The sequence below is a fragment of the Nycticebus coucang genome, chromosome 4 (assembly GCF_027406575.1).
Source record: "Nycticebus coucang isolate mNycCou1 chromosome 4, mNycCou1.pri, whole genome shotgun sequence".
Lineage (NCBI taxonomy): Eukaryota > Metazoa > Chordata > Mammalia > Primates > Lorisidae > Nycticebus > Nycticebus coucang.
Window position 1 is genome coordinate 59810615 of NC_069783.1, and position 19818 is coordinate 59830432.

At 34.6% G+C, this 19818-nt stretch overlaps 1 protein-coding gene across 4 annotated transcripts in view; it reads right to left on the bottom strand.

The window, feature by feature from the left end:
- USP34 (ubiquitin specific peptidase 34) overlaps positions 1 to 19818 on the bottom strand; it is a 276477-nt gene that overhangs the window by 126841 nt on the left and 129818 nt on the right. For 3 of the 4 annotated variants that reach the window (XM_053589538.1, XM_053589535.1, XM_053589536.1), the window contains exons 21-27: positions 17718 to 17800; positions 13402 to 13556; positions 12206 to 12319; positions 9958 to 10057; positions 9644 to 9803; positions 5607 to 5733; positions 5363 to 5510 (exon numbers count right to left, since the gene is read on the bottom strand). In XM_053589538.1, coding sequence (XP_053445513.1) covers positions 5363 to 5510; positions 5607 to 5733; positions 9644 to 9803; positions 9958 to 10057; positions 12206 to 12319; positions 13402 to 13556; positions 17718 to 17800 — 887 coding nt within the window. The remainder of the gene's footprint in view (positions 1 to 5362; positions 5511 to 5606; positions 5734 to 9643; positions 9804 to 9957; positions 10058 to 12205; positions 12320 to 13401; positions 13557 to 17717; positions 17801 to 19818) is intronic. The other variant, XM_053589537.1, reaches the window with a different exon arrangement.

Sequence of the window (19818 nt, forward strand, 5' to 3'; positions counted from 1 at the left end):
CAAACTAATACAACCTTTTTGAAAACACCAGCTCCAGTGTATGTGGCCAGTGCCTTAACCACTGCGCTATGGGTGCTGAGCCAATACAACCTTTTCGGAAGGAATTATGGAGAATCCTCAAAGAACTCCAATTAGACCTACCATTTGATTCTGTAATGCCATTACTAGGCATCTATCCAGAAGAAAAAAAAAATCTTTTTGTCATAAGGACACTTGCGCTAGACCGTTTATCACAGCTCCATTTACAATCACCAAAATGTGAAAACAACCTAAATGCCCATCAACCTAGGAATGGATTAATAAGCTGTGATATATGTATACTATTCAGCCATTACAAAAGATGGAGACTTTACATCTTTTGTATTAACCTGGATTGAGTTGGAACACATTCTTCTTAGTAAAGCATCACAAAAATGGAGAAGCAAGAATCCAATGTACTCAATTCTAATATGAAGCCAGCAGATGATCTAATATGGGTGGGGGGATGTGGCACAGGGTTGAATAAGGAATGGGGTGAGGGGAGGAGAGAGAGAATGGGGAGGTCACAGTGTATGGCACACCTCTTGGGGGGTGGGACACAATTATAAGAAGGACTTTATCTAACAAATGCAACCAATGTAACCTACTTCTTTGTACCCTCCATGAACCACAAACTATTAAAAAAAAGAAAGAAGAAGAATTACTGATTCCGTAACAGTTCTAGAAAGAATTCCTTCCTTTTAAAAAATTAAAAGATTAATGTATAAATGTTTCAAAACAACAAAAGAAAATAAATCTTAAAAGCTCTTGGGTTATAAATATCACCCATCTAATTTTTACTCTCAAAAGCTGCAATAAAACACATTTTAAAAATTTTACAGACATAAACTAACAAGAGAAAACAAAGGTAGGAAATCATACCAACATAATTTGCAAGATGGAACTCAAATGAATTTGTAATGACCAGTAATCCTCAAAAAAGGTAAGTTCAAATCAAGGGCTAACTCATAATCTATAATCTGTTTCATACTGATGTGGCACATGAGAAAAATCAACATCTAACCTCCACCAACAAAAAAAAAAGAAGAAAGGGAGGGAGAAAGGGAATGCCTCAGTAATCTATGAGATGTTAATAGCCTAGAAACACTTAATTATAGGCTAAGAAAAGGAAAAGAAAAAAAATTGATTAAATATACAATTGTTAGCTTTTCCACAGACCCAGGAAGCTCAACCAAATCTAGACTTCATTACACAAAGAAAGAATAAGGCACATCTACAACTGAACTCTGAAAATGTTAAAGAAAAATGTTTAGGATCATTTATGTTAAAGAAAATCTTTAGGATCAGTGCCTGTAGCACAGTGGCTACAGCACCAGCCACATGCACTGAGGTTGGCAGGTTTGACAACGGCCCGGGCCAGTAAAAAGGACCCAAACTAAACTGTGATAAGAAAATAGCCAGGCGTTGTGGTGGGCGCCTGTAGTCCCAGTTACTTGGGAGGCTGAGGCAAGAACATCACTTAAGCCCAAGAGTCTGAGGTTGCTGGGAGCTATAACGCCACAGCACTCTACCAAGGATGACACAGTGAGACTATTGTCTCTCAAAAGAAAAAAAAAAGAAAAAGAAAAATCTAGCTGGGCATTGTGGCGGGCACCTGTGGTCCCTGCTACATGGGAGGCTGAGGCAGGAGAATAGCCTAAGCCCAGGAGCTGGGAGTTGCTGTGAGCTGTGATGCCATAGCACTCTACTGAGGGCGATAAAGTGAGACTCTGTCTCTAAAAAAAAAAAAAGAAAGAAAAAGAAAAAGAAAAATCTTTAAATCACACCATGTTAAACAAAAAACACACTGGATACAAAGGATTAAAAGATAAGGAAAACCAGACACTCTTAAATTACAAACGTGGCAATCCAAATGGTAACAAACATCTATAAAAGTCCTTAAAGAAAAAGAAAAACTCATGAATTCTATATTCAGGGAAAACAGCCTTCAAAAATGATAGCAAAATAAATATTTTTTCTATACTCTTTCCAGATAGACAAAAGCTTGAGAAAATCAGTTAACAGAAGACCTGTAGGGCAAAGTTTTAAAGGAAGTTAACTAGAAAGACAATAAAATGAAACCAAATAGAAACTGAGATCCACACATGGGAATGATAAGTGCCCAAAGTGGCAAATATGTGTTAAAAAAGAAAAAGGAAGAGGTGGGACAAATAGAAAACAATTATATTATATGCAAAATGACTTAAACACTCTCAAATGCAGATATATCATTTGGACTCCACCCAAAAAGCAAGATTCAACCATTAAGAAAAAAAAAACTTCAAAAAGCGATTTCAACTGTAAAAATTGGCATCTTTCAGAGAATAAAAAAAGAACTCTCAGACATTAAAAGCATGAGAGAAGAAATGAAAAACTAAATGGAAGACTATAAAATAAAAATGAAAATACCTCTTAGGACTTTGAGTTAAAACTCAAAAAAATAAACCATAAGCAAGAAAGAATTAGGAAAGAGAGTAAGTCCTAGAAATGAAACATCTAGATAATAGATGTTTTCTAGAATGAAATAGTAAAAGAGAAGAAATTTATGGACCAAATCAAGAAAGTTTCTTGAAACTTAAAAGATACAAAGTTACCAAACTAAAAGGGCCCAATATTAAACACCTGAACACTAACATGCCCACTATAATCACTGAAAATAGGCCCTTACTCAGGCCCAGAACATTAGTGTCAAGGAGAAGGTTAATTAAGCTTTATAAAAGAAAAGTGATCACATATAAAAAAATACCAGAAATCACAAAGGTTTCAGAATTGTCAAGAGCCTCAATGGCAGCAAGAAACACAATGGAGAAGTACTTCTAGAATTCTGAAACAAAATTATTTCTAACCTAGAATTCCATATTCAGTCTAATCATTTAGGTATGAAAACATGAGAGAGATTTTTAATCATTCAAGGAATCAAAAACTTTACCCCATTGAACATTCTCAAAAGCAGCTCCTGGACTCTACTGTATTCCAGAGAAAAGTTAAAAACAAAAACAAAAACAAAAAACAAAAAAGGTACATCAATTAACAAGAAGGTTATGGATACTGGAAATATAAAAGAATATCCAACTCAGGAGAGAGCTAAAGAGAAACACCAGAAGGATAATAAAATGTATCCCACAATCACTGCTATGCAACAGACTTGGAAGGCAATCAGTAAGATCAATGTCATTTTAAAGAAAAGCATTACTGAGGGTCATTATGTGACCAAGCTCCTTGTTGCCACTGTATCATCTTCTCCTAGGAAAGAATGAACAATGAGCCTGGCCAAGATTTTTATCTATACCTAGACTGTTTTCACAAAGTGCTATGATGTTCCTGCTCTCACTGCCATGTTCCACTGCTTCAATCAGTAGAAAACAGTCCTTTCATCTTACAGAAGAAATTCTGCTCTGATCTATTCTTGAGAGTTAATGTAGATCAGGAAGAGATTAGAGAAAGACAATATAAAAGAAACCCTAACTATTTCTATGGCTATTCCAGCACTACATGAACATTACTGTAGTAAGACATAGTCTTGACTTTTCTGAAATACACGCTTGATAAATTTCCCACTGACATCCTCAGATGAGGATTTATAAACATATAGGGAAAGTTTAGAGATAAATCTTCAAATAGTGGCCATATGGCCCTTTTCCTTTGATCTACTAGGCACATGCTCGTTCATCTGTTTCACAAAACTACACAGTTTAGGAACACATACATTAGAGGTAAAACTGTGAAGAATACCAAAATAATACATCCAAACAATAGTGTTAAGGTGAGTAGAAACGATGTTAGTAGGCAGGGACACAAAGTAGCTTCTACAAATGTTCTAGTTCTTAATCTTAGTGGTAGGTACATAGATTGTTATTTTATTTATTTCATATCCTCTTCAAGTGTAACACATTTTAGAAGGAAAACAGATAAATACCCTTTGACCCAGAAATTTCATATACGTTGGTACTTATCCAACATATATGAAGTAATGTACTTACAAAGATATTCTCTATAGCATTGTTTGTAATTGCAAAAGAATGAAAACAACCTAAATGTGCGTTAATAGAGAACAGATAAACCATGGTATTGTCATAGAGGGGACTATACAGATCTCAAAAAGAATGAGGTAACATTCTATATACAGTAATATAGAATGTATTTAAGCACCACAAGAGTACAAAAGTATAAACAGAATTTTACCATTTGTGTTTGAAACATATATTGTTATCTCTTAAAGAATGTAGAAGAAATCATCCACAGCAATAAAAAAAATAAAAAAAACCTGTTAAAGTATATAGAAGAAATCAACAATGTGTGCCTTTGGAGAAGGAAAATTGTTGGCTGAGAGAGGGTGGCATAGTAATAGGGTGGTTTAGAGTCACCTTTAGGAGGGAGATTTTTCTATATTATTTTGTACCAAAAATAACTATTTAAAAAAAATTATTAATTTAAGATCTGATATTTTTAGAAGATACATATGATTTTTGTAAGCAGGCTGTAGTCAAATCTCGGGCTCCTTACTAAAAGATTCCTAAAAATTATCACTTGGTACACATGAAGGTCCTAAATAGTTTTTAAACCTTTAAAATCAGGCTGGGTGGGGTGGCTCACGCTTGTAATCCCAACACTTAGGAGGCTGAGGCAGGTGGATTGCCTAAACTCATGAGTTCCAGAGCAAGAGTGAAACCCCATCTCTAAAAAATAGCTGAGCATTGTGGTGGGTGCCTGTAGTCCCAGCTACTTGGGAGGCTGAGGCATGAGAATTGCTTAAGCCCAAGAGTTTGAGTTTGCTGAGCTATGACGTCACAGCACTCTATGACGGTGACAAAGTGACGACTTTGTCTCCAAAAAAAACCCCAAAACAAAAAAAAAAAATTTTTTTCCTTCTTTTAAATTTTGAGATAATTTTTCTGAATACATATTCAGTCTGTTGTTCTTTCGGATTCTTAAATTATAAGTAAAAAGTAAAAGCTTTCATGATGTTTCTTTCAGGGTTGTTTCTCTGATTAGCTCCTATTTTATGTACCAAGAAAAGACACTAAAAATTCATGAGTAATAATATGCCACTATAGAAGGGTTTGACAGAATTCATTCCTTTTTGCCCTTCACCTTCTGTCATGTGAGGATGGGGCATTCAAAGTCCTGTATTAAAAGCAGAGAGTAACTCTTAGTAGACATTGGATGGAGCCCTTGATTCTGGACTTCGCAGCTTTCAAAACTGTGAGAAATAAATCTCTGTTCTTTATAAATTATCCAGTCTGTTATATTCTGGTATTCAGCAGCACAAGAAGAACTAAGATAGATAATATACTTTGGAATCTTAAATTATAATAATAATAAAAATTTGAACTGTTGGACTTACCAGGAAACTCTCCTTTTCGGCTGCTTTGACCAAACTCCTGAAGCTGAGCTTGTTGATTTATTTGTTCTTTCTGTAAATTTTCATACCAATGAGTTACTTCAGCCCTAAGATCTGCTACCTGGTCACTAGGATACATTTCAATAGTCATCTGAAATATGAGATGCAACCAATTTAAAAATACAAAAAGAACAGATATTTGAACTGGGAAATGTTATCAATTTGGAAATTAAAACTAGGTAACTACCTTGTCAGGAAGTCCAGCTGGCTGACATACAACCCTTAGCGGCAAAGACTGTTTGTCACTCAGAGCTTTCAAATGACTACTAATGCCAGTACCTTCGATTTGCCACTGTCTTAGATGATATGCAAACCTAGAACACAACAAAAACAACACACAGAAACAGTTAACATTTTAAATAATTTTAAGAATAGAGAAGTTTTTAACATTTCACAAACTAAAAAAAAAAGTCCACAAGAAATTTCTAGGACATTCCAATTTATTCTACAGCAATAAATTTAAGTTTTGAGTCATTATACTGAATGAAACTTAAATGCATAAATATAGCAAAGGTCTCCTAATAAAACACCCACAAAGAGAAATTATTGAGGGGAAAAAAATCTCATAAAGAATAGTATTTTAAATGCAAGAACTAGGAATGAAGAAGAATTCAAAACAGCAAACAATTCTAAAAAATGAAACTGTGATTCCTATATTCAGAAGAAAAAAAAGCATATTAAATATTTTTCAGAGAGAGAAACATATTCTAGTAAATATGTTAACCAGGCTAGTAGAATTGTGAGATTTGACTTCAGGACAACTAAAATTATAAAGTGAATTACAAAGACTTGTACTTCTTTTTCTTTTTTTTTGAGCCAAGAGTCTCACTATGTCACCCCTGGTAGAGTAACCTCAAACTCATAGCCCACAGTAACCTCATAGCCCACAGTAACCTCAAACTCTTGGGCTTAAGAGATTCTCTTACCTCAGCCTCCCAAGTAGCTGGGACTACCGGCACCTACCATAATACCCAGCTATTTTTTTGTTGCAGTTGTCATTGTTTTTTAGCTGGCGCAGGCCAGGCTCAAACCCACCACGCTCAGTGTTTATGGCCGGCGCCGTAACCACTGTGCACAGGCGTCAAGCCCAAAGACTTATATGTTTCAAAGTAAACAGGCATCTAGCACAACACTAACTAAATATTTGTCAATTTCTGTCTTATTTTCAGTTGTAGAAGACAGGATCCAGGATACCTTACTTTTTAGTTAAGAAAAAAAACTATAAATGCCTAAAACTAATCAGCAATCTAGAATAGAAGGATAGAAAGCAAGGAAATGAATGAACTTGTCGTATTTCCTAGAGGTGATCCAATGTCAGGATCTATGACTGAACAAAACAGTGATCTTTTCTTTTTTTTTTTTTTTTCTTGGCCGGGGCTGGGTTTGAACCCGCCACCTCCGGCATATGGGACCGGCGCCCTACTCCTTGAGCCACAGGCGCTGCCCCACAAAACAGTGATCTTAACAACATTTTCTGTTACATATTTTAAGCAGAACTTCTCAACCATGGCACTACTGACATACTCTCATCAGGAGGCAATGAAATAAGGGTGGAGGAGGCTGTACCACACACACTGTAGGATGTTCAGCAGCATCCCATTAGGTGACAATAGTACCCCAAACTCACAAGGTTGTGACAACCCAAAATGTCTACAGATGTGACATACTGTCTCTTGAAAAATAATTTCTGGTTGACAACTACTATTTAAGATTTTAACTTTATCTCTTTCTAAAAACCAAACCCCTTGAAGGCTTCATTACATATTCTTTTAATACAAGAAATACACAAACACAATTATCTTTTATTTTCAATGTATAAAGGTTAAGTAATTTAAAAACAGAAGTAGCATTAGACACATTTAAGTATTTGACACTACACAATAACTGGACAAAAATTTACATGAAAATACCTAATTTTAAAAAAACTACTGCTTAGTTTTTTGAATATCCAATTTTATCCGTTTCCTTTCTCTTCTAATCACACACAAAATGCACATTTACATGAATTCTTTAACATCAACGTTCTACATAAAACATGAACAAATGTAAAAGTTTATATAAAAGACATGACAATTTTTTTTCATGGCAATAGAATGAAATTTGTACACATAAGAAGGAATTTTTAGACCTAAATTTATTAAACTTAAAAAGCATTAATGAACTACTGGAAACTTTTTTTTTTTTTTGGAGACAGAGCCTCAAGTTGTTGCCCTGAGTACAGTGCTGTAGCGTCACAGCTCACAGCAACCTCCAACTCCTGGGCTCAAGCGATTCTCCTGCCTCCACCTCCCAAGTAGCTGGGACTACAGGTGCCTGCCATAATGCCCACCTATTTTTGTTGCAGCCATCATTGTTGTTTGGTGGGCCTGGGCTGGATTTGAACCTGCCAGCTCAGGTGTATGTGGCTGGCGCCTTAGCCACTTGAGCCATAGGTGCTGAGCCGGAAAACTAATATATTTGTAAAGACCTTTTCAGTAAGTATTTACTTTAAAAAACACTGTGCAAGGATGAAGGGTTTAAACCAACAAGTCTTTGGGTTTGTTGTTTGTAGATCCTACAGCATAAAAAAATATAAATGAAGGATAGGTATCAATATCAGTAACTATTTCTGACAGGAAGAGAACAGTTAAGGAGACTTGTTTTTTATACAATACTTCATTGGAATATCTGAATTTTATGAATATGTATTAAATTGTTATTAAGACACCAACATTTAATTTTTTGTTTCTTTTTTTTTTTTTGTAGAGACGGAGTTTCACTTTATGGCCCTAGGTAGAGTGCCATGGCATCACACAGCTCACAGCAACCTCCAACTCTTGGGCCCAAGCGATTCTCTTGCCTCAGCCTCCCAAGTAGCTGGGACTACAGGTGCCCGCCACAACACCCGGCTATTTTTTTGTTGCAGTTCAGCCGGGGCAGGGTTTGAACCCGTCACCCTCGGTATATGGGGCCGGCACCTTACTGACTGAGCCACAGGTGCCACCCTTTTGTTTCATTTTTTAACATGGTAAAAGTAATAATATGAACTTTCTGTGCAAAAAAGTCAAAAGTTCCATTACACATTCATTAAAAACCCAAGAATATCCACAAATTGCAATTATAATCAAAGAATTTGTGCTGTTCAAATGTTTTAAATCACAAAATCATGTTTTTTATAAGAGCTGTGTAGACTATCCTTATTCAGTATTTCCTGATATTTGAAATGTCCATAATTACCACTTGTATGACTTTAATACCAAACTAAGATCTGAAGTTCAAAGTTATTAATTTAACAATTTTTTTCAACATAGTTCTTAGTATTTTTACATTTGCTCATAGTTATTTTTAATAAACAAAATTTCTTAATTAAATCTACCTACTCACCTTTCATTTCAGTCGATATATTCATAAATGTTAATTTGCTTTATTTCTGTATTATACAGGTTATGTCTAAATTAATTATACAGATATTCATTAACAGAATTTTTGGTCATGTTTCCATGGTAAATGGAAATTCAAAATTAAAATACTGTCTCCTAGTCCAGGAAGAAAAAAAAAAAAACAGCAAATGAAACAAATGACTCAACTTGATTCAACTATGAGAGATTATTTGATGTTCTTGGTAAGAGTTTCAGTGAAACTTTTTTAGTAGAGATATAATGTCTTTGGTATCATAATTAATACTTTAGGATGGAATTATGTTTAGAGACTCTCATTCATACATATTTGCTACCTTAGATTCTTACAAATTTTTTTTTTTTTTTGTAGAGACAGAGTCTCACTGTACCGCCCTCGGGTAGAGTGCCGTGGCGTCACAAGGCTCACAGCAACCTCTAACTCTTGGGCTTATGTGATTCTCTTGCCTCAGCCTCCCGAGCAGCTGGGACTACAGGCGCCCGCCACAACGCCCGGCTATTTTTTTTTTTTTTTGGTTGCAGTTTGGCCGGGGCTGGGTTTGAACCCGCCACCCTCGGCATATGGGGCCGGCGCCCTACTCACTGAGCCACAGGTGCCGCCCGATTCTTATAATTTTTAAAGCTGGGCAACATTTATCAGGAACCTATATTGCCTATTCCATAGTGAAATGGTACATATTCTGAATAAAAATTACTTCTATCACTGAATATTCACTTTGGGTAAAAACCTGCCCAACAAAAACCTTAGTTTAATTTTAAAAATGCTTTGAGATATGTTAGCAATAAAAAGAATGAAATTCATTATAACTATGTGATATAAAAAAATTACCTTCTCCTAAATGCTTCCAGATGTGTCTTCAGCATAAGGAGTCCTCTTTCTATAACGGTAAGACTCGCATGTGATTCTTGTTCAAGACTGCTAGAAGCTATCATAAGACTCTCCATGCACTTACTAATAAATTCTTGCTCCTTCTCCAAACCTGTTTTACCTGAAAGGCAGACATTTAGGTAAGTATATTAACCTTCTTATTAAGTTGCATCAAATAAAATTTAAAAAAAAAAAAAAAAACAATTGTAGTTTAACAAAATATCCTCACATAAAAAATTATTGATACTTATTAGGTAATATTTCAAATAACTCACCATTAATATAGTAAGAGTTAATATACTGGATAGCTGCTCGACTGACATCACCAGATTGTGCTCTTAAAGCAATGCCCCAAAATTGGTCCATTCCACACAGCTAAGAAAGAAAAATATGATTATCTCTAAATTGTACTGTGAAGCTATGTAATTGATCAGACTGAAGTATCAAACTTAAAAAATCATATAATACCAAAGAGTTTTTAGTTTCTTATAAAGTATTAAAAAGGCAATCTCTATTATTTAGCTGTTAAATAATAATAAAAAGTGAGAAAAGCTTTGAAATTTGTCTTAGTTAATGAAACATGCCTGCATTGGATCTAAAACATACTTATTACTAAAGCAGCTAATAATATATACACAATGTTTACCTAAAAAGTCTGACTACATAGGAGGAAAAACTCAAGTCCCTAATACATACTACAAAGGAATAAAACACACACATACACAGTTATTAGCACAATGCTTTCAGCTAACACTAATAAAGCCACTACTTTTGTGTAATCCTGGAATATTTAGAAGACATGCTAACCCAAGTTCTTACTCAATTTTATGATGTTAACTATGAGATGACAAAGAGATGTTTTCACTAAAACTATAGAAAAGGTGGTGAGTGAAAACTCACAAATTTGGGCAGGGTGAGGAAATATAACCTTCTAAAAGGTGATGAACAGCATTACTATTAATATCTACTAGGGTAATACTATCTCATAATCAGAGTATGACTACATCTTCAGTAAATTAAATGTTTGGTTATCTGAAATTACCAAATTAAAACTTAACAGTGATACTGAAATAAAAGGACTAAAAGATTTTTAAAAACCCATTTAGACTAGAAAATATGGTTAGTAGGAAGATACCATAAAACCATTCTACATACAATTACAATTATTCTTTTGTAGACTCATGAAATTAAGACATAATTAAATTATCCTTTTGGGTTTTTTTTGAGAAACAAGGAGTCTTGCTCTGATGCCCAAACTGGACTACAGTGCTGTGACCATAGCTTACGGCAATCTCTAGCTCCTAGGCTCAAGTGATCCTTCTGCCTCAGACTCACAAGTAGCTGGAACTACAGAATGCACCACCCACACTGGGCTAATTTAAAAAAAAAAAAAAAAAAATTTTTTTTTCTGTAGAGATGAAGTCTTGCCCAGATGGTCTTGAACTCCTGCCCTCAAGTCATCCTCCTGCCGTGGCCTTCCAAAGTGATGGGATTATAGACAGCCACAACAAGTCAAAATTATTCTAAACTATAGAGATTTACATCAGTCTTCTCAACCGCGAACAGCTGAAGGAAATCATAAAAAATATGAATGGATATTACATAAATCAAAGCTACCATTAACTAACATGTACAAAAAGGATGGCTTTCAAGTAACAGTCTCTGTGTTAGGAAAGCTCAGGATAATGCATTCAAGAATACCTAGCAGCCATCAAACCAGGTAAATATAAGTATAAGCCAAAGATAAGACTAGCAATCTGTGAAGTGATCAGAGATGATCTAAGTAGCTTCAATCATAAAAGAGAGGTTACAGGGTGGTGCCTGTGGCTCAGTGGGTAGGGCACCGGCCCCATATACCAAGGGTGGTGGGTTCGAACCCAGCCCTGGCCAAACTGAAACAAATAAAAAAAATAAAATAAAAATAGCTGGGTATTATGGCAGGCGCCTGTAGTCCCAGCTATTTGGGAGGCTGATATGAGCTGTGACGCCCTGGCATTCTACCGACAGGTGATAAAATGAGTCTCTGTCTCTTAAAAAAAAAAAAAAGAGGTTACTGAGAAGAATTCTGGAGTTAAATTGACCAGAGCAACTAAAAGCTTGGCCACACCAAATAGTTTAAAAATAAGATTTGAGATAAATCAACCCTCTATGTGACTTAAAATACTTCACTGAATTATCAAGGAACTTCTAGGCAACTAAACAAACATTCAGGTGGCCCTTTATAAATCTAGGACCATGTTAATAGGTTTTCATTAAGTACAACCAAGGTCATCTTTGACAATTAAAAATAAAATCACCAAATTTGGTAAGGACTAAAAGGAATACAATACAACCTCCACAGCTGACCACCTCTCTACATTGACTATCTTCTTAAGCTGACTTAATTTTCATAGGTCAGACATGCACTAAAAGTATGTATCAGTACAGTAGGCCTAGTCCTTTGGGGGCGTGGCGGGGGGTCAACTTACAGAATACAGTACAAGTTCTGTAAATTGACCTAACAGAGTAAGTCTAAATCCATACCTCAGAGTTTGAACCACCATCATAGGCACTGGTAGCCAATCGAGCCAAGTTACAGAGATGCTGAAATAGGTTTAAGCCAGTCATGCTAATTGTTTCAGGTTTTAGCTGGGGCATCTAGGAAAGAAAATTTAAAGCTAATTTACTATGACATTAACAGTTGTTTTTTAGAATGAAATAAACAAATTTAATATTACTACAAACATTTCAGAAAAAATGTTATCAGTTTAAATTTTTCCTGATACTTTAAAAAGCAAAAGAGAAAACAATTCAATGAAAATTTTATTCAGGTAAGAACCAAAGACTACCTAGTATATGTTTCAATACTAGACGTATAAAGACCTAATAGAGGAAGTGAATAAAAACATTCCATACAACATCCATTGTATCCTATACCATACACATTTATGAGATGTACAGCTATAAGTATAGTTTGTGTTGAAGTCAGGGCGTGAAATTTAAAATTGCTGAAGTTTTATTTGTAGCTTTGTTTTGGATCTATTAAGTGACTTAGTTTATATGTACTAAAACTCATTTACATCTACTTAATGCCATCACGAGATATTGTGAGAGTTTGCAGAGAAGGTACAAAACCTCAAAGATAAATATGAAAACAGAAGTCTTTTGCTTTATTTTCAAAATTCAAATCAAAGTAGGTTATTTAGGAAAATTACCACCTGAACTAACAGTGACATCTGGTAAAGGAGAACAAACAGTGGCATACCTTTATTACCACTGATAATGTATCTTGATAGGCCTTTCTGGAGATTAATTTACTTCACTCAAATCATAGATATCTGAGCATCATCCCCATAAATTGGACTACATTATTAATGATTAAAAAAAAAAAACCAAAGAAGTCACCAGTTTTAATTAATACTGCCCTAAAAATTATATTGCTTACTGTTTAAGTACTTTAACTAATTAATAGAACACTTTTGTAAATATAAACTAAGCAATCATTTATAAGTATTCACTTATAAGTATTCATTTATATAGTACATGAAAATAGTTACAAAATTTCAATGAAGTCCAAATGCCAAAAAATCATACTAGGACTGGTAAAAATCAGTACCTTTTGTCTACTTTAATAAAAACTATGTCAAAAAATAAAAATAAAAACATTACAGAGTTCATAAAGAGACAGAAAGGGAATATAGAAAAACAATGTATATAACACTGTCAGGAAATAAAATTACCTTCTCCAGGAAAAGATGTTTGTAGGTTTCCATTCCCATAGCATGTTGATCTTTACTTCGAACTTGATTTAAAAACCAGTGGAGTGCATCATCATAACACTCAGAATCTTCTACTAAACAATGCCATAAAATGTCGACTTGCTCTAAACTTAACCCTAGACAAAAGTTACAAATTTTACACTTTAGTAACTATGATAAAACAATTGCACATCTTCTTTTAGGTGTATGAATGTCTATCCATGTGCATACAGTAATTCCTCTCTTTACCTCATGGACAAGTTCTTGGAAACAACCAATTTTCCCATTAAGAGTTAAATTCCTATGGCATATTTCTGGTCAAAAAACCCAAAATCAAACTTCTAAATAAAGATCCAAAACACTTGAAATATGTGAATAAAAACAAAATTTTAATTTACCCAATTTTGGTGAATTAGGTAAATTCACCCAAGGAATGACTGAATCTCCTACCAGCATGCAATTCAAAAACAAGAACAAACACGAGAAACTACTGAATGCTTTCATATCACATTTATTGCCATGCATTTGTATGACTATCACAGAATTTATGAATTTTTGTTTTATAGTAACTTGTATTTATTCATTCATTCTCCAATCCACTTTGAGAGTGGCTGGAGTCTATCTTGGCAGCCCAGGGCACAAGGCACAAACCTTTGATGCAACACCATCCCAAAGTAGGGCACACATAAATACACAGCCCCACACTCACTCACACTGAGACTATACAGACATGCCAACGAAGCTAACATGAGCATCTGGAGAAAACATTGGTGTACCCAGAGAACACCCAGGCGAAGAAGGGGAGAGCGTGCAAACTCTAAAGACAGTGGTTCTGGCCAGGAATCAAATTTTCTCCTCATCAATATTATTAACAAAATGATGTTATTTAAGGACTTACTGTAGTTCATTTACATAAACTATATCTGAAATATATACTACTCCATTAACAATTCTTTATGTCTTCCTGTTTGGAAAACTTTGAACATGGCACATACAACATTTTAGTCCTTACTTAATGTACTAAAAGCACCAATATAGCTCCAGAAATATGAAGCAGATACAGCATTTTATAAAAAACATTTTGTAAGAAATTTCCATAATTTGTTTTCAAAATATAGTTAAATATAACCCATGTATAAATTACCTTAAAAGACACAACTTACAAAGTATTCTAGAAAAGTTGTTTGCTACAGAAAAGCATTCTCCCTAAAACAGATATTTTTATTATAGTAAAAATGATTACAGACGATAACCCTAAAAACTTAGGTATCACTTTTAAGGTCTGAGGATTACAGAGTGGATACCACTTCCAAAGGTCATTATCTGTATAAAGGAGATAAATAAGCATTATTTCCGTAAATTACAAAAAAAATCCTACGACAAACAACTACGCATCAGAGGAAACAATTAGCTAGGGAACCATACCACTGGGATAAAACATGTAAGGTACTTTGACCCAAGTTATAAAGGATTCTTAAGTATGGCAGAAGAAAGACAAAAACGGAACTATAAGGACTGAAAGAGAACATTTTATAGGAATTCTTTTTTTTTTTTTTTTTTTGTAGTTTTTGGCCGGGGCTGGGTTTGAATCCGCCACCTCTGGCATATGGGACCGGCGCCCTACTCACTGAGCCAAAGGCGCCGCACAAGTTTTAATATGGATAAATGAGACACTCCAAAAGGTTAGAATAAAGGCTTCACAGCTTCATGGATTTCTGAAGTATTATCATGAAGTGTGGTTCTCCAGAAATGAGAATGGACATGAAGGTATAGTATATTCACAAGAAACCTCTCTTTTTATTGGGAAAGTAGATGAGATGCTAGAATATGGAAAAATGCCTCTGAAAATATTCATCTAGTAGTAATATCACTCTAAAGAGTTCTACCAGTAAAACAAGTATTCTATCAGTTTCTCACAGAAACAATGTGTAGATTATTTGTTCTAAGAACTTTATGCCTCCAGGAGTAAACATGAACTAGAAACCTTTAGAATACATTAAATTTAAATACATTGAATAATCAAGAAGAGTAAGATAAAGAAAATGGAGAAGAGTCATCAAAAGAGTATCCAGTTTAATTATAGTGAACTATATAATAAAACAGAAGTGCATTCATAATTGGCTGAATCACCTATCCACATTCCACAGGCAATAATCTTTTGTTATTGTTCTAAATTTGTATAAGACTATAATTATCGGAATATTGAAAATCGGTATTGACTTTATACGGATGCAACTACCTGTAACTATAGAGTAAGCACATTATGACGATAGGAAATGTACCAAAAAAAGCAGTATAAACATGAAATGAGAAAAGAGAAATTTTCTTTTGATACTATCTGTGCAGTAGCTATTATAAACCCATACATAAGAATCTACACTATGTAAAATAAAACAAACATGAAACATACTGGTCATATTATTTATGTTGACCGTATCTATTTTAGTTCGACTTCTCCCTGTAGATTGGTTCTGCTATATTTTACATTACTTATTTCTTTTTTAGAGACAGAGTCTCACTTTATCGTCCTCGGTAGAGTGCTGTGGAGTCAAAGCTCCGAGCAACCTCCAACTCCTGGGGTTAGATGATTCTCTTGCCTCAGCCTCCCGAGTAGCTGGGACTACAGGCACCTGCCACAATGCCCAACTATCTTTTTTGTTGCAGTTTGGCCCAGGCTGGGTTTGAACCTGCCACCCTCAGTATATGGGATGGCGTCCTACCCACTGAGCCATAGGCGCCGCCCATTACCTATTTCTTATATGTATAAGCCATAATGGGTCAAATAAATGACCTAATAAAATGAAACAAAAGATTCCTATCAAAAATAGGTAGCTTACTTTTGAAGCCTGTTGGTATTACAGTGTTAGTGGCATTTATTATAAATAGTTTGAACAGGAAGAAAAAATTATAAACCTGGTAAAATAAACAAAATGTATTTCAAGCACAGCTATAGACTTGAAAGAGTCATGAGGATATCTCTCAGGCCAGCAAGATTCCTGTCTGTTTGACTATATTATCCATAGCTAAAGAAAGGTTATCCATCTAACAAGTGAGGTTTATTTGACATGGATACACAGAAAGGGAGCACGGAGAGTAAAAGATAACACAATCACAACAGCAAGAGAAAAGGAACTCTGGCCAACAGAATCAAGCTTGCTCCTTCTCTCGTGAGAACATCTAGCATTGGATGTGGTTCACATTCTGAATATACCAGACCAATCCCTACTTAAAAAAAAAAAAATAAACTGTTAAGGAAATAGTTTTAGATTACACTAATAAAACTAGGACTTCTGAATGTCTCCACCGCCTATGAAGTAAGCAATTTTTAAAAGATTAGCCCTGGTCCAGGAGAAGTGGATCATGCCTATAATCCTTAGCACTTTGGGAAGCCGGGCACAAGGACTGCTTGAGTCTACGAGTTCAAGACCAGCCTAGGCAATATAACAATTCTGTCTCTACAAAAATTTTTTAGCCAGGCTCGGTGCTGCGCAGTCCCAGTAACTCAGGAGGCTAAAGAAGAGGGATCACTTGAACTCAGGAGTTGGGAGGCGGCAGTGAGCCAAGATGACACTACTGCACTCTAGCCTGGGCAACAGAGAAAGACTCTGTCTTGATTTTTAAAAAAATTTTAAAAAATGATTAGCTCTGGTAATAGTACATAAACAATGGCTCACTCCAACCAAAGTGATAGCAAAATTCTACAACCAAAGGTAATAAAAGAATGTTATATCCTAAAGAGTTATGTTCTCCTATCCCAAATATTTTGTTCTTGAAATGAGTCTTTGATACATTGAGAAACTTGCAGAGATGGAACTAAGAAGAGACTGTGTCAGGGGAATACTCACATTGTCTTACATCAGCAGTTCTCAACCTGTGGGTTATGACACCTTTGTAACTATGAAAATACATCCCAGCATTAGGAAGGTTGAGAACCACTGCCCTACATAGTGAGAAGAAACTCAGTATTTGGGAGCTTGGGAAACACAATGCTGTGAAACAGAGAAAGTATTTTTTCAACACTGTATAATTGCAATCATAGAGCTTGCAAAAAAAAATACCAATGGTAATTAATGTGCTTATTCAGTGACTTTGTGCCAAAGTTTTGAACATTATAACAAAATGTCAAATTTCAAAAAGGGGGAGATTTATTTAAATGCAAACCATCTCAATCATTTTAATAGTGTATAACGTTGTTATAATTTATAAATGTATTGAGAAACCTAGAGGCACAAGTAAATGTAACTGGACTCTTCCAACATTCAAAACTTAATTCAAAATACACTATTTTAAAAACTTACTGAAATGATCAGGAGATCCTAGAGTTGAAAATACACAAGTCAAGAATTGAAGTCGAACTTGAACCTCAGCACTATGACTGTACCTGTAATTTAAAAGTCATTAAAATCAATTATCTATAATTAAAAACTTAGTGGTCCTAATCATAACTTACACCAAAGCAGCAAAATTCTATTTTAATAACGTATTTTTGTTATGTACAAAGCATTCATAAAGCATTCATATATAGTGAAACTTATGCAATTTAATAAATTGCAAAAATTTCCAAATTAAAATTTACTTCCAAAGTTAGTATAGGAAAACTCAACACCAAAGCAAAAGAAATGTCATTTTAAAATTATGTGATATGCACAAAAATTAGAATACTTAACAAGTAAAAAACTACATCTTTATCTAAAAACTACATGTTTCATATTATTGTCTATACGGTGATAATACTATATTCCTTAAACAAAAAACACCAGTAAAATATCATTTCCATAAAGCTAATCCATAAAGAATATGCCTGATAAATTTTTAAAAGTTATTTCAAATCTGAATAATTATAATTCATGTATACAAAATTCAATGGTTAATTTAAGAGTTGCTCTGTAAACGTATTAAGTATGGTTTTCCGGAAATTTGTTCTGGATGGGAAAGAAAGTCACAGAAGGGTGTTGGGGAGAGCAAAGTAGGGACAGGCGTAATAATCAGGTAGGCATTTTAGAATTCCCTTAGCAACCCAGTGAACAGTATTTATAATATCACAACATTCTAGCTCCCTCAATATATGAGCACCCAATCAATGAACCTAAGTTGATCACGAGTTCCATTATAGATCAACAGATTGTCAATGAACTCCTTAAACTGTTTTGCCAACATAAAGCAGTAGCCAGTCAAAGCCCTCCCCATATTTTAGCTTGCAGAGGGTCAAAGGGCATGTTATTTCAATTTTCTGTAATTCTCAAGTGCAAAATTTCAAAAGCTTCCCAAAATTAGCTCAAAAATTAATTTCCCAAAATTAAACTAAATTTACTATTGAACTTTAATGTTAAAGTTTTCTAAAGATTGAATTCACTGAACATACCTTTAGGGTTTCTTATTAATGTTAGCAAAGAAAAGATGAACTTTTGCCTCACTAATGTTGCAGTGCCCTTTGTGAAGATGAAAATACATGTGGCCAGGTATGAGGGGAGAGAGGAAATGTAGGTAACTCTCAGAATAGAATGCAATCTGGATAAAATTCAAGAACGGTTTTTTACAGCTTATACTGTTGTTAACTAAAAAGACTGAGATTTTTGTAGTAGAGGCCTTAGAGAGCATAGATTGAGATACGAGTTCCATCACTCATTAGCTCTGTGTCTGCATAACAAAATCATAGGTAAAAATCTGGAAAGGTTAATTGAGTTAATCTGAGAGGGCCAAGGATACCAGTCCGAAGAGATTGGTGTTTTACTTTTTATTCAATTAAGAATCTAAAGGAGGGTATAGGGCAGAGTTCTTATTTGTTTCATATCATGTATTATTTGTTTTAGCCAGGTAACTACAATTTACACAATCTATGTGCCAGGTATAATTAATTCTTCTAAAAACTTATAAGGTAAAAATGTGGTATTTACATCAGAGAAGTAAATAATTGAAAAAAGGTTAAAATAATAGATTTATAACCTAAATCCCGGTCTGAATTGAGTTGATTCTCATTCCACGTGCTTTTCCCCAATACTATACTGCCTTTCTAATTTGACAGGGATAAGAAATGAACCAGGACAGGAAGGGATCCAAGGCAAGGAGCCTGACTCAGAGGTGGTGGTTATGAGGACAAAAGCCATGTTTGTCGAAATGTCAACTTATGAGAAGACATGAATATATTTCAATATTATTAGTAAGACAGGTAGAGACTGATGGCAATATAATGTAGCATTAAAGAATGAGTTCTGTGTGCTTCCACTTAATGGGCACAATGTGAAGGCATATGGCATAACTTTTGGGTGTGGGACTCCATTTAACATATCCAAACACTGTAATCTAATTATACCCTCACATTAATCTAAAATTTAAAAAAAGAAAAAAGAATGACGTCTAAGCATTTGACTTAAATAATTTGGAAAAAATAAAAGGATATGA